Source organism: Bombina bombina, chromosome 1 (genome assembly GCF_027579735.1).
Source record: "Bombina bombina isolate aBomBom1 chromosome 1, aBomBom1.pri, whole genome shotgun sequence".
Classification (NCBI taxonomy): Eukaryota; Metazoa; Chordata; class Amphibia; order Anura; family Bombinatoridae; genus Bombina; species Bombina bombina.
The window spans coordinates 103729800-103745337 of record NC_069499.1 but is presented as its reverse complement, the minus strand read 5'-3'; the positions used below and the strand labels follow the sequence as shown (position 1 = coordinate 103745337).

The 15538-nt window shown below is 37.2% G+C and overlaps 1 protein-coding gene across 2 annotated transcripts in view; it reads right to left on the bottom strand.

Annotated features, from left to right (window-relative positions):
• Window positions 1-15538, bottom strand: part of TTC7B (tetratricopeptide repeat domain 7B) — an 840626-nt gene that overhangs the window by 257192 nt on the left and 567896 nt on the right. For both annotated transcript variants that reach the window (XM_053697563.1, XM_053697564.1), the window contains exon 15: window positions 2641-2801. In XM_053697563.1, the coding sequence (XP_053553538.1) occupies window positions 2641-2801 (161 nt within the window). The remainder of the gene's footprint in view (window positions 1-2640; window positions 2802-15538) is intronic.

Sequence of the window (15538 nt, the reverse complement as noted above, 5' to 3'; positions counted from 1 at the left end):
TAACGTTCAGACTCTGCTGCTATGTTAAAGGGCCATAATAGTAAAAAAATGACATGCTCCTATTTGTTAGAGCACGTCATTTTATTACTATCGACCCTGCGCTACTTTGTGTTTAACCCTTGCACAGGGGTTAAACACTCAAAAGTAGTACTGCTCAGACCCACAGAGCACTGTTGGTCCCGAGCGGAAACCGTTGCTGATCCAATCAGCATCGCTAGTTCCACATCTGAGTCGTGCGATTAGAACTGCTAATTGTATCAGCGGTAGGTTCCCCTTGAGGGTCCAAGCGATACTTCTACTGTGTGTTTAACCCCTTTGCAGCGTTGATAGTTGCAAAATGGCATACTCTAACAAATTCGATCATGTAATTATTTTGACTACTTTGGCCCTTTAATTTACTGAAGCACTGCAAAAAATATTACTTTTACTGTCCCTTTAAGTAATCAGGTATAAAAATGTAAAAACTTTTTTTTTTTTTTTATATGAAAACCAGTGGCTTTAAGTTATTAGAATACCAGAGACCAATCTAAAAAAAAAGGAAAAACCTTTTGTGACAATGTTAAGAATTAACCAGTGATGACACATCTTTTGTATATGATATTTCTGTTGTCTCTTTTACCTAATCTCTTATAGTTGGACATAAAACCAAAAATTGTTCTTTCATGATTCAAATAGACTAGAGCATACAAATTTTAAAAAACTTTCCAATTTACTTCTATTATCAAATTTGCTTCATTCTCTTGGTTTCTTCTTTCATTTATACACAAAACTTAAGTACGTCATTGGAACTAGCTGAACACACCTGGCGATCCAATGACAAGAGGCATATATGTGCAGCCACCAATCAGAAACTAGCACCCAGAAGTGCATTTTCTGCTCCTGAGTCTACCTAGGTATGATTTTCAACATAGGATACTAAAAGAACAAAGCAAATTAGATAATTGAAGTAAATTGGAAAGTTATTTAAATTCACATGCTCTATCTGAATCATGGCAGCTTAATTTTCACTTTACTGTCCCTTTAATGTAAAATCTTGGGAACATAGGACAATCCTACATAGCTCTTAGGCAGAATACCAATTACTTCCACTTTTGTTGCTGCTACTTTTGTATTGCCAGTCATTGTTTTTGTAGATGATTATGGACCAGAGTCTTGTTTATTATTATTTACTCTTGTACTCATACAAGCATTCCAGCTGTTATCAGTTAAAAGCATGAAAAATGATTTATTATTCATTTAAATGGCTTTGTTAAAGCTCATGTCAGCTCAGGTAACATAAGGCTTCTGGTCTATTAATACTGTAAGGTAATTCTTTATGACAAAAAAAAGCCTTTGGCAAAAAGCAGCTACTAAATATTGCATTGAGAAACACAACTCCACAGCGCCAGGTGGTCACTTACTGATGGTTGGGAATCAATTGCATTACATAAAAAGGTGATGTCACGGCAGAGATTACCGTGCGTAAGATATGCATAAAAGTCAATGCATTTGTTTTATGTTGTGCTAAAGATCAAGGCTGCATGTTAACACTTTTAGTCATCTTGCACGGATGAAACACATAATTATAATTTCTAATGTCTATCATCTGCAGACTAGAGGGAAATCTTTCTGAAATTTTAGCAACACAAAAGGCAGTTTAAGGTACAATGCACACAAATTAGACACGTTCCGGACAGAAAATAACACTCATTCCATAAATATCAGTACAGTATTGCATTAAACGTTAGCACTGTGTCTGTGTGTTTAATACTAGTCTAGATTATAAGACAGCAACATGGAAATAATTAATATACTAAAGCAGTTTCTGTTTATGGTCAGGAGACCTGACTAGAAGTGTTCTGCATTAACAACTCAAGTATAAAAGGAAGATATTTTACCTCAGAATTTCCTCATTAGTCACATCCCATTGCAAAATCACTTTAAGGAGCCAATCGGGATGCTAGTCCCAAGACTTGCAAGGGAGCATGCATAAGCACACACAGTCACTTTATTTCCCTGCTTACTTTAAAGGAACAGGAAAGTCAAAATTTAAATGAGCATGGGTGCATCTCCATTTTAAACAAAAGCATTTCTGCAATACACTTGTATTAGCTATTGATGTTTTGGCATATGTGTATTTGCTATGTGTTTGACTAGAGTATCAGGATTCAAACACAATGCTTGCCGAGAAAGCAGGTGGTTGTGTGTGTTGCATCACCAAAGACTTAAATTGGGCCATACAAGCCACCACCGACTGTCGGAGAAGGTGTGGTGTTTGAACATTGGTGCACAGGGTCCTCACAGCATATGTGTATATGCAACTGAAAAGCAGTAATCATTTTTAGGTAAATCATTTTTGCTAATGGAAGTTTATTGCAAAACGATTTTTATTCAAATTTCATTTTTGACCTCTCTATCACTTTAAGGAAATTTATAATGAAATGTCGTGAGATCATAGTGCAATCCCATCTATGGTATTGCTAAATAAAAATGACACATAGCAATGATGATAATAATACTATTATTTAGGATCTCCTAATGATGTAACATATTCAGGGGGACCTTTATTTTTAATATAAAGCAAGTTATTTTTAACGTATCATATTTCCTATAAGGAAGACGTTAGGGAAGGGAAGGGCATTTTTCAGATACTTTACTCACATAAAGTTTTCTGGATATTCACTCAGTGCCATGTCAATAATATTCAAGGCATCATGGTAGTGCTTCTGAGCAGATAACAAAAGTGCCAGCAAATGCAGAGAGTTTGAGTCATCGCCCTGGAGTTGAAGCGCCTGTCTCACATAACCCAAGGCTTCTGGAATCTAAAAGAACAAAAAGTATGCAGATAAATACCGATCAATGTAACGTGCAGTGTGCTAGGCTGCAAATAACCTTATGTATGAGAAACAAACAATACAAACAGGGATAAAATTCCAGTTACTTAAAAATACTTCCATTTATTCAAATGTATTAATGTGTTCTCAACATCAAGCCAAAATACCACTGTAAAATGTAGAGCTTTTTAAGACCTGAAGTAAACCTACATGAAGAACAAGGCTGGACTGACCTACCAGGATACCAGGAGAGGTCCCGGTGGGCCGCTACAGCTGTACAATTTACTGCCGATGAGGTAATGCAGCTGTATCATCTCTGTTCTTTACACTTCTGAGCTATAAGTATTAAAGGGACATGAAACCCAAAATTTTTTTTTTTTTTAGGAAGAGCATGTGAATTTAAACAGCTTTCCAGTTTACTTACTATATATTATCTAATATACTTCATTCACTTGATATCCTTTGTTGACAAATATCTAAATAGACTCAGTAGCTGCTGATTGATGGCTGCACATAGATGCTTAGTGTGATTGGCTCACTCATGTGCATTGCTATCTCTTCAGCAAAGGATATCTAAATAATTAAGCAAATTAGATAATAGAAGTAAATTGGAATGTTGTTTAAAACGGTATTCTTTATCTTTAAAGGGGCAGTAAACACCAGATTTTTTGTTGTTTTAAAAGATAGATAATCCCTTAATTACCCATTCCCCAGTTTTACATAACCAACACAGTTATAATAATACACGTTTTACCTCTGTAATTACCTTGTATCTAAACCTTTGCAGACTGCCCCCTTATTTCAGTTCTTTTGACAGACTTGCATTTTAGCCAATCAGTGCTCACTCCTCGGTAAATTCAAGTGCATGAGCTCAATGTTATCTATATGAAACACATTAACTAATGCCCTCTAGTGGTGAAAAACTGTCAAAATGTATTTAGATTAGTGGCAGCCTTCAAGGTCTAAGAAATTAGCATATGAAACTGCTAGGTTTAGCTTTCATCTAAGAAAACCAAGAGGACAAAGCAAAATTGGTGATAAAAGTAAATTGGAAAGTTGTTTAAAATGACATGCCCTATTTGGACCAGACCATTTTTCAATTTTCTTGACGAGGGCTATTTTTACATTTTTGCTGTGTTTGTGTTTAGCTATAATTTCCCTCTTACTTATTTACTGTATCCACACATATTATATACCATTTTTCTCGCCATTAAATGGACTTTCTAAATATACCATTATTTTCATCATATCAAATAATTTACTATCATTTTATTTATAAAATATGATGAAAAAATTGAAAAAAACACACTTTTTCTAACTTTGACCCCCAAAATCTACAACCATCAAAAAACATCCATGCTAGATAGTTTCTAAATTTTGTCCTGAGTTTAGAAATACCCAATGTTTACATGTTCCTTGCTTTTTTTTGCGAGTTATAGGACAATAAGTACAAGTAGCACTTTGCTGTTTCCAAACCATTTTTTTAAACTTAGCGATAGTTACATTGTAACACTAATATCTGTCAGGAATCCCTGAATAACCATTGACATGTATATATATATATTTATTTTTTTGTAGAAAACCCAAAGTATTGATCTAGGCCCATTTTGGTATATTTCATGCCACCATTTTACCTCCAAATGCGATCAAATAAGAAAAATTGTCAACTTTTTCACAAACTTTAGGTTTCTCACTGAAATTATTTACAAACAGCTTGTGCAATTATGGTACAAATGGTTGTAAATGCTTCTCTGGGATTTGTTTAGAAATAGCAGACATATGGTTTTGGCATTACTTTTTGGTAATTAGAAGGCTGCTAAATGCTGCTGCGCACCACATTTGTATTATGCTCAGCGGTTAAGGGGTTAATTAGGTAGCTTGTAGGGTTAATTTTAGCTTTAGTGTAGTAAACAACACAAAGTATTGATCTAGGCCCATTTTGGTATATTTCATGCCACCATTTCACCGCCAAATGTGATCAAATCAAAAAAAATTGTTCACTTTTTCACTAACTTTAGGTTTCTTACTGCAATTATTTAAAAATAGCTTGTGCAATTATGGCACAAATGATTGTAATTACTTCTCTGGGATCCCCTTTGTTCAGAAATAGCAGACATATATGGCTTTGGCATTACTTTTTGGTAATTAGAAGGCCGCTAAATGCCGCAGCACACCACACTTGTATTATGCCAAGATGTTAAGGGGTTAATTAGGTAGATTGTAGGGTTAATTTTAGCTTTAGTGTAGAGATCAGCCTCCCACCTGACACATCTCATCCACTTATCCCTCCCTGACCCCCCTGAAACAGCTCTCTTCCCTTCCCCACCTCACAATTGTCACCGCCATCTTAAAGTGAAGGTAAAGTTTGCTATATCTCATTATCTATTTTTTTCTATCCGTAAATTCAACCCGGTGTTTTTTTTTTTTCTTGCAGGTCACGTTTTTTGCAGCAGCCAATTGAAATTCTGTCCATTAGGCGGCTTTCAATCTACGTCATTCATCTCCTGGATGATCTGCGCATGCGTTTAGAATTTGTTATTAGTCTTGTAAGACAAGCGCACTCCTGATTCGCGCATGTTTATTGCAATTGTTGTTGAATTTCAGTAATACGTAGGACGCTTTCTTGAAACTGCAACAATCGTGAAGGGTCAAATCCGGACTGATACAATTTTAACAAGCGCATCTTTAATTTAATTAAAAGTAAGTTCAAATGTTATTTAAAGTAGATTATTGACTTTGATAAATCGAATGTTGGCTAAAACAAAATTACTAGTAAAATCGAAGTTTATTAAAACTATGAAATTAGTAAATTATCTATTTAATTCTAATTGACACACTGTATCAAAGACTTCAATTATTGTTTTCCATCATAACGTTGTTATATCATCCTATAAATATTATTCTCGGAATTTTCATGTAACTTATAACTTATATCTAATAGTTAATGATTCAAAAAATGTATTTTATATATATACTTTAATTTTTATAATGATATATAACAAAGGTTAAATATGAAGATGTTGAACACTTTCGGCTAGATTTAGAGTTTGGCGTTAGCCGTCAAAACCAGCGTTAGAGGCTCCTAACGCTGGTTTTGGGCTACCGCTGGTATTTAGAGTCTTGTAGGTAAGGGTCTAACGCTCACTTTCCAGCCGCGACTTTTCCATACCACAGATCCCCCTACGCCAATTGCGAATCCTATCTTTTCAATGGGATCTTTCTAACGCCGGTATTTAGAGTCTTGGCTGAAGTGAGCGGTAGAGCCTCTACCGACCAAACTCCAGCCACAGAAAAAAGTCAGGAATTAAGAGCTTTCTGGGCTAACACCGGTTCATAAAGCTCTTAACTACTGTGCTCAAAAGTACACTAACACCCATAAACTACCTATGTACCCCTAAACCGAGGCCCCCCCACATCGCCGCCACTCTAATACATTTTTTAACCCCTAATCTGCCGACCGCACATCACCGTCGCAACCTACGTTATCCCTATGTTCCCCTAATCTGCTGCCCCTAACACCGCCGACCCCTATATTATATTTATTAACCCCTAATCTGCCGCCACCAACGTCGCTGCTACCTTACCTACAATTATTAACCCCTAATCTGTTGACCGGACCTCACCGCTACTATAATAAAGTTATTAACCCCTAATCCGCCTCACTCCCGCCTCAATAACCCTATAATAAATAGTATTAACCCCTAATCTGCCCTCCCTAACATCGCCGACACCTAACTTCAAGTATTAACCCCTAATTTGCCGACCGGACCTCACCGCTACTATAATAAATGTATTAACCCCTAAAGCTAAGTCTAACCCTAACACCCCCCTAAGTTAAATATAATTTAAATCTAACGAAATAAATTAACTCTTATTAAATAAATTATTCCTATTTAAAGCTAAATACTTACCTGTAAAATAAACCCTAATATAGCTACAATATAAATTATAATTATATTGTAGCTATTTTAGGATTAATATTTATTTTACAGGCAACTTTGTATTTATTTTAGCAAGGTACAATAGCTATTAAATAGTTAAGAACTATTTAACCCCTTAATGACCGGACCATTTTTCAATTTTCTTACCCTTAATGACAATGGCTATTTTTAAATTTCTGCAGTGTTTGTGTTTAGCTGTAATTTTCCTCTTACTCATTTACTGTACCCACACATATTATATACCGTTTTTCTCGCCATTAAATGGACTTTCTAAAGATACCATTATTTTCATCATATCTTATAATTTACTATAAGAAAAATACAAAATATGAGGAAAAAATGGAAAAAAACACACTTTTTCTAACTTTGACCCCCAAAATCTGTTACACATCTACAACCACCAAAAAACACCCATTCTAAATAGTTTCTAAATTTTGTCCTGAGTTTAGAAATACCCAATGTTTACATGTTCTTTTTTTTTTTTTGCAAGTTATAAGGCAAAAAATACAAGTAGCACTTTGCTATTTCCAAACCACTTTTTTTCAAAATTAGCGCTAGTTACATTGGAACATTGATATCTTTCAGGAATCCCTGAATATCCCTTGACAAGTGTATATTTTTATTTAGAAGACATTCCAAAGTATTGATCTAGGCCCATTTTGGTATATTTCATGCCACCATTTCACCGCCAAATGCGATCAAATAAAAAAAATTGTTGACTTTTTCACAATTTTTTTCACAAACTTTAGGATTCTCGCTGAATTTATTTACAAACATCTTGTGCAATTATGGCATAAATGGTTGTAAATGCTTCTCTGGGATCCCCTTTGTTCAGAAATAGCAGACATATATGGCTTTGGTGTTGCTTTTTGGTAATTAGAAGGCCGCTAAATGCCGCTGCACACCACACGTGTATTATGCCCAGCAGTGAAGGGGTTAACTAGGGAGCTTGTAGGGAGCTTTTAGGTTTAATTTTAGCTTTAGTGTAGTGTAATAGACAACCCAAACTAATGATCTAGGCCCATTTTGGTATATTTCATGCCACCATTTCACCGCCAAATACGATCAAATTAAAAAAAACTGTTAAATTTTTCACAATTTTAGGTTTCTCACTGAAATTATTTACAAACAGCTTGTGCAATTATGGCATAAATGGTTGTAAATGATTCTCTGGGATCCCCTTTGTTCAGAAATAGCAGACATATATGGCTTTGGCGTTGCTTTTTGGTAATAATAAGGCCGTTAAATGCTGCTGCGCACCACACTTGTAATATGCCCAGCAGTTAAGGGGTTAATTAGGTAGCTTGTAGGGTTAATTTTTATCTTATGGTAGAGATCAGCCTCCCACCTGACACATCCCATCCCCTGATCCCCCCCCTGACCTCCCTCAAACAGCACTCTTCCCTCCCCCACCTCACAATTGTCACCGCCATCTTAAGTACTGGCAGAAAGTCTGCCAGTACTGAAATAAAAATCATTTATTATTTTTTTTTTCATACTGTCTGCAGTCTGCATCCCCCCTTACCCCACAACCTCCCTGATCCCCCCCATACATCTCTCTAACCCTCCCCCTCTACCTATTTGCCGCCATCTTGGGTACTGGCAGCTGTCTGCCAGTACCCAATTTGCCCCCAAAAATCGTTTTTTTTTAACTTTTTTAGATTAAAAATTTGTTTTCTGTAGTGTAGCTGGCCCCCCTTTAATAATCTACATCCCTCCCCCTCCCAGATCCCTTACTAAACAAATAAGATCCCCATGCATCTGCATTGATTTTTTTTCCCCATTTTATTCCGGGCATATTTTGCGTGCGCACGCATGCACGCGCACCCGCCCCCCCCCGTCCCCCCCGGCCGCAACCGGCGAACTTAGCATAACTGAAAGTAAGTAATAGAAATATGGAGCATATCCTTAACGCTCCTCAAAGAAGCTGCTCCCACCCACCAACGAATGCCTGATCGCCATAGTCCGATGCAGAGAGGGCCACAGAGTGGCCCTTTCTGCATCGGTGGGTAAAATAAGGGATTGCAGTGATGCCTCAATATTGAGGCATCACTACAATCCCTTGTAAGCAGCTGGAAGCGATCATGATCGCTTCCAGCGCTTCTAACAACAGAGGACGTACCAGGTACGTCAATTGTCATTAAGGGAATGTTTTTCTATGACGTACCTGGTAAGTCTTCTGTCATTAAGGGGTTAATAGCTACCTAGTTAAAATAATTACAAAATTACCTGTAAAATAAATCCTAACCTAAGTTACAATTAAATCTTAAACACTAAACACTACACTATCAATAAATTAATTAAATAAAATACCTACAAGGGAAAATCTGATTGGCTGATTGAATCAGCCAATCAGATTGAGCTCGCATTATATTGGCTGTTCCGATCAGCCAATAGAATGCAAGCTCAATCTGATTGGCTGATTGGATCAGCCAATCGGATTGAACTTGAATCTGATTGGCTGATTCCATCAGCCAATCAGATTTGTCCTACCTTAATTCAGATTGGCTGATAGAATCCTATCAGCCAATCGGAATTCGAGGGACGCCATCTTGGATGACGTCATTTAAAGTAACCTTCATTCGGACTTAGAACGTTGGAAGAAAAGGATGGATCCGCGCCGGAGGTCTTCAAGATGGAGCCGCTCGTCATCGGATGAAGATAGAAGATGTTGCTTGGATCAAGATGGTTGCCGGTCCGGATCTCCTCTTCTGCCCGGATAGGATGAAGACTTTGGAGACTCTTCTGGACTTCTTCTTGCCGCTTGATAGAAGACTTCAGCCGGATGATGGATCTCCAGCCCCCGCTTGGGCTTGGATGAAGATTTCGGAGCCTGGACGGATCGGTGATAGATACCTGGTGTGGTGAAAATAAGGTAGGAAGATCTTCAGGGGCTTAGTGTTAGGTTTATTTAAGGCGGGTTTGGGTTAGATTAGGGGTATGTGGGTTGTAATGTTGGGGGGGGTATTGTATGTTTTTTTTTCCAGGCAAAAGAGCTGAATTCTTTGGGGCATGTCCCGCAAAAGGCCCTTTTAAGGGCTGGTAAGGTAAAATAGCTTTCTATTTTAATTTTAGAATAGGGTAGGGCATTTTTTTTATTTTGGGGGGCTTTGTTATTTTATTAGGGGGCTTAGAGTAGGTGTAATTAGCTTAAAATTGTTGTAATATTTTTATTATGTTTGTAATTAATTTTTTATTTTTTGTACTTTAGTTAGTTTATTTATTTGTATTTATTTGTAGGTATTTTATTTAATTAATTTACTGATAGTGTAGTGTTAGATTTAATTGTAGATAATTGTAGGTATTTTATTTAATTAATTTATTGATAGTGTAGTGTTAGGTTTAATTGTAACTTAGGTTAGGATTTATTTTACAGGTAATTTTGTAATTATTTTAAGTAGGTAGCTATTAAATAGTTATTAACTATTTAATAGCTATTGTACCTGGTTAAAATAATTACAAAGTTGCCTGTAAAATAAATATTATTCCTAAAATAGCTACAATATAATTATAATTTATATTGTAGCTATATTAGGGTTTATTTTACAGGTAAGTATTTAGCTTTAAATAGGAATAATTTATTTAATAAGAGTTAATTTATTTTGTTAGATTTAAATTATATTTAACTTAGGGGGGTGTTAGCTTTAGGGGTTAATAAATTTATTAGAGTAGCGGTGAGGTCCGGTCGGCAGATTAGGAGTTAATACTTGAAGTTAGGTGTCAGCGATGTTAGGGAGGGCAGATTAGGGGTTAATACTATTTATTATAGGGTTAGTGAGGCGGATTAGGGGTTAATACATTTATTATAGTAACGGTGAGGTCCGGTCGGCAGATTAGGGGTTAATTATTGTAGGTAGCTGGCGGCGACGTTGTGGGGGGCAGATTAGGGGTTAATAAATATAATATAGGGGTCGGCAGTGTTAGGGGCAGCAGATTAGGGGTACCTAGGTATAATGTAGGTTGCGGCGGTGTACGGAGCGGCAGATTAGGGGTTAAAAAAAATATGCAAGGGTCAGCGATAGCGGGGGCGGCAGATTAGGGGTTAATAAGTGTAAGGTTAGGGGTGTTTAGACTCGGGGTACATGTTGAGTGTTAGGTGCAGACTTAGAAACTGTTTCCCCATAGGAAACAATGGGGCTGCGTTAGGAGCTGAACGCTGCTTTTTTGCAGGTGTTAGGTTTTTTTTCCAGCTCAAACAGCCCCATTGTTTCCTATGGGGAAATCGTGCACGAGCGCGTTTTTGAAGCTGGCCGCGTCCGTAAGCACCGCTGGTATTGAGAGTTGCAATGGCGGTAAATATGCTATACGCTCCCTTTTTGGAGCCTAACGCAGCCCTTCTGTGAACTCTAAATACCAGCGGTATTTAAAAGGTGCGGGGGGAAAAAAGCCAGCGTTAGCTACGCGGGTCGTTACCGACAAAACTCTAAATCTAGCCGTAAATTTTTTATTTACTGTAGTGCAATTTGTTTATGTATAAACTAAAGATATAAGTCAAACGAAAAAAAATTATCCTATTTTGGCTTAAATTTTAGCTGGTTGATCAGTAAAATGAGCTAGGTGGTAGTACAATTGGCACGCAAGCGAAAAGCGGTTTATCGTGGCTGCATGCGCACATTGGGTGCAGTACTCGTATTACAAGTCGAAAGAAAACGTGTGAGCTCAATCGCAATTTATGCTAGAATAATTACAGTGTGTTACACTCATAATACTATCTAATAGAAATTATTAAAAAAATATTGTACAAAAAAGTTATAAGGGCTCAAAGATATGAGGTCTCAGGAGTTAGAAAAAAAGGCAGTCAAAAGGGCTTTATCATTGAGATACATACATATCCATGTCAAAATATGCATATGTATGTATTTATATGTGTATATATTTATTTACAGACATATATATATATATATATATATATATATATATATATAAACGCATAAATACATAAGTACAGATATATAGACATATATAACATCATTTATGTAAGAACTTACCTGATAAATTAATTTCTTTCATATTGGCAAGAGTCCATGAGCTAGTGACATATGGGATATACAATCCTACCAGGAAGGGCAAAGTTTCCCAAACCTCAAAATGCCTATAAATACACCCCTCACCACACCCACAATTCAGTTTAACGAATAGCCAAGCAGTGGGGTGATAAAGAAAGGAGTAGAAAGCATCAACAAAGGAAATTTGGAAATAATTGTGCTTTATACAAAGAATCATAACCACCATAAAAGGGGTGTGCCTCATGGACTTTTCATGGACCTTTCAAGGAACTTGCAGACAAACCCTTATCTAAGCCATCCTGAAGGAACTGTAAAATTCTAGGAATTCTAAAAGAATGCCAGGAGAATTTATGAGAAGAACACCATGAAATGTAAGTCTTCCAAATTCTATAATAAATCTTTCTAGAGACTTAGAACTAAGCGTTCAATTTCCATACCTTCAAATTTAATGATTTGAGATCCTGATGGAAAAACAGACCTTGAGATAGTAGGTCCGGCCGTAACAGAAGTGGCCAAGGCGGGCAACTGGACATCCGAACCAGATCCACATACCAAAACCTGTGTGGCCATGCTGGAGCCACCAGCAACACAAAAGACTGTTCCATGATGATTTTGGAGATCACTCTTGGAAGAAGAACTAGAGGCGGGAAGATATAAGCAGGATGATAACACCAAGGAAGTGTCAGTGCATCCACTGCTTCCGCCTGAACATCCCTGGACCTGGACAGGTATCTGGGAAGTTTCTTGTTTAGATGAGAGGCCATGAGATCTATCTCTGGAAGAACCCACATCTGAACAATCTGAGAAAACACATCTGGATGGAGAGACCACTCCCCTGGATGTAAAGTCTGGCGGCTGAGATAATCCGCCTCCCAATTGTCTACACCTGGAATATGCACCACAGAGATTAGACAGGAGCTGGATTCCGCCCAAGCAAGTATCCGAGATACTTCTTTCATAGCTTGGGGACTGTGAGTCCCACCCAGATGATTGACATAAGCCACAGTTGTGATATTGTCTGTCTGAAAACAAATGAACGGTTCTCTCTTTAGCAGAGGCCAAGACTGAAGAGCCCTGAGAATTGCACGGATTTCCAAACCACTTGTACTGTCAGAGATCCCCAAACAGCTCCCCAACCTGAAAGACTCGCATCTGTTGAGATCACAGTCCAGGTTGGCCGAACAAAGGAAGCCCCTTGAACCAAACGATGGTGATCTATCCACCATGTCAGAGATTGTCGTACATTGGGATTAAAGGATATTAATTGTGATATCTATGTATAATCCCTGCACCATTGATTCAGCATGCAAAGCTGTAGAGGTCTCATATGAAAACGAGCAAAGGGGATCGCGTCCGATGCTGCAGTCATGAGACCTAAAACTTCCATGCACATAGCCACTGAAGGGAATGACTGAGACTGAAGGTGCCGGCATGCTGCGACCAATTTTAAACGTCTCTTGTCTGTTAGAGACAGAGTCATGGACACTTAAAGGGACACTGAACCCAATTTTTTTTGTTCCGTGATTCAGATAGAGCATGCAATTTTAAGCAACTTTCTAATTTACTCCTATTATCAATTTTTCTTCATTCACTTGCTATCTTTATTTGAAAAAGAAGGCATCTAAGCTTCTTTTTTGTTTCAGGACTCTGGACAGCTCTTTTTTATTGGTGGATGAATTTATCCACCAATCAGCAAGAATAACCCAGGTTATTCACCAAAAATGGGCCGGCATCTAAACTTACATTCTTGCATTTCAAATAAAGATACCAAGAGAAGGAAGAAAACTTGATAATAGGAGTAAATTAGAAAGTTGCTTAAAATTGCATGCTCTATCTGAATCATGAAAGAAAAAATTTGGGTTTAGTGTCCCTTTAATCTATCTGGAAGCCTAAAAAGGTGACCCTTGTCTGAGGAATCAAGAAACTTTTTGGTAAATTGATCCTCCAACCATGTTTCCGAAGAAACAACACTAGTTGATTCGTGTGAGATTCTGCAGTATGTAAAGACTGAGCTAGTACCAAGATATCGTCCAAATAAGGAAACACCGCAATACCCTGTTCTCTGATTACAGATAGTAGGGCACCCAGAACCTTTGAAAAGATTCTTGGAGCTGTTGCTAGGCCAAATGGAAGAGTAACAAATTGGTAGTGCTTGTCTAGAAAAGAGAATCTCAGAAACTAATAGTGTTCTGGATGAATCGGAATATGAAGGTATGCATCCTGCAAGTCTATTGTGGACATATAATGTCCTTGCTGAACAAAAGGCAGAATAGTCCTTATAGTCACCATCTTGAAAGTTGGTACTCTTACATAACGATTAAAATTTTTTAGATCCAGAACTGGTCTGAATAAATGTTCTTTCTTTGGTACAATGAATAGGTTTGAATAAAACCCCAAACCTTGTTCCTGAGGAGGAACTGGCATGATTACCCCTGAAGACTCCAGAAAAGCCTGAGCTTTTACTGGATTTACAGGGATGCGTGAGAGAAAAAATCTTCTCACAGGAGGTCTTACTTTGAATCCTATTCGATACCCCTGAGAGACAATGCTTTGAATCCAATGATTTTGGACAGATTTTATCCAAAAATCCTTGAAAAACCTTAATCTGCCCCTACCAGCTGAGCTGGAATGAGCGCCGCACCTTCATGCGGACTTAGGAGCAGACTTTGGTTTCCTAAATGGCTTGGTTTATTCCAAATAGAGGAAGGCTTCCAACTGGAAGAAGATTCCTTGGGAGGAGGATTGAGTTTTTGTTCCTTATTTGGACGAAAGGAACGAAAATGGTTAGAAGCCTTAAATTTACCCTTAGGTTTTTTTTATCCTGAGGCAGAAAAACTCCCTTTCCTCCAGTGATAGTTGAAATAGTAGAATCCAACTGAGAACCAAATAAATTATTACCTTGGAAAGAAAGAGATAGTAATCTAGATTTAGATGTCATATCAGCATTCCAAGTTTTAAGCCACAAAGCTCTTCTAGCTAATACAGCTAAAGATATGGCTCTAACATCAATTTTGATAATATCAAAAATGGCATCACAAATAAAATTATTAGCATGTTGTAGTAAGCGAATAATGCTAGATATGTCAGGATCCAAATTTTGTTGTGCTAAATTCTCCAACCAAAAAGTTGAGGCAGCCGCAACATCAGCCAAAGAAATAGCAGGTCTGAGAAGATGACCTGAATATAAATAGGCCTTCCTTAGATAGGATTCAAGCTTCCTATCTAAAGGATCCTTAAAGGAAGTACTATCTTCCATAGGAATAGTGGTACGTTTAGCAAGAGTAGAAATAGCCCCATCAACTTTGGGGATTTTTTCCCCAAAACTCTATAGATTTTGCTGATAAAGGATACAATTTTTTAAACCTTGAAGAAGGAATAAAAGAAGTAACTGGCTTATTCCATTCCCTAGAAATCATATCAGAAATAGCCTCAGGAATAGGAAGGTTTAAAAACAGCATTTAAACGTTTATTAGACTGAACGTCAATAGGACTGGTTACCTCAATATCCAAAGTAATTAACACTTCTTTTAATAAAGAACGCATATACTCTATTTTAAATAAATAAGTAGATTTGTCAGTGTCAATGTCTTAATCAGACAGATCCTCATCAGAAGAGGATAAATTATTATGTTGCTGGTCATTTGAAATTTCATCAGCTAAATGAGAAGTTTTAAAAGACCTTTTACGTTTATTAGAAGGTGGAAATGCAGACAAAGCCTTCAGAATAGAATCAGATACAAATTCTTTAAAATTTACAGGTATATCATGTACATTAGAA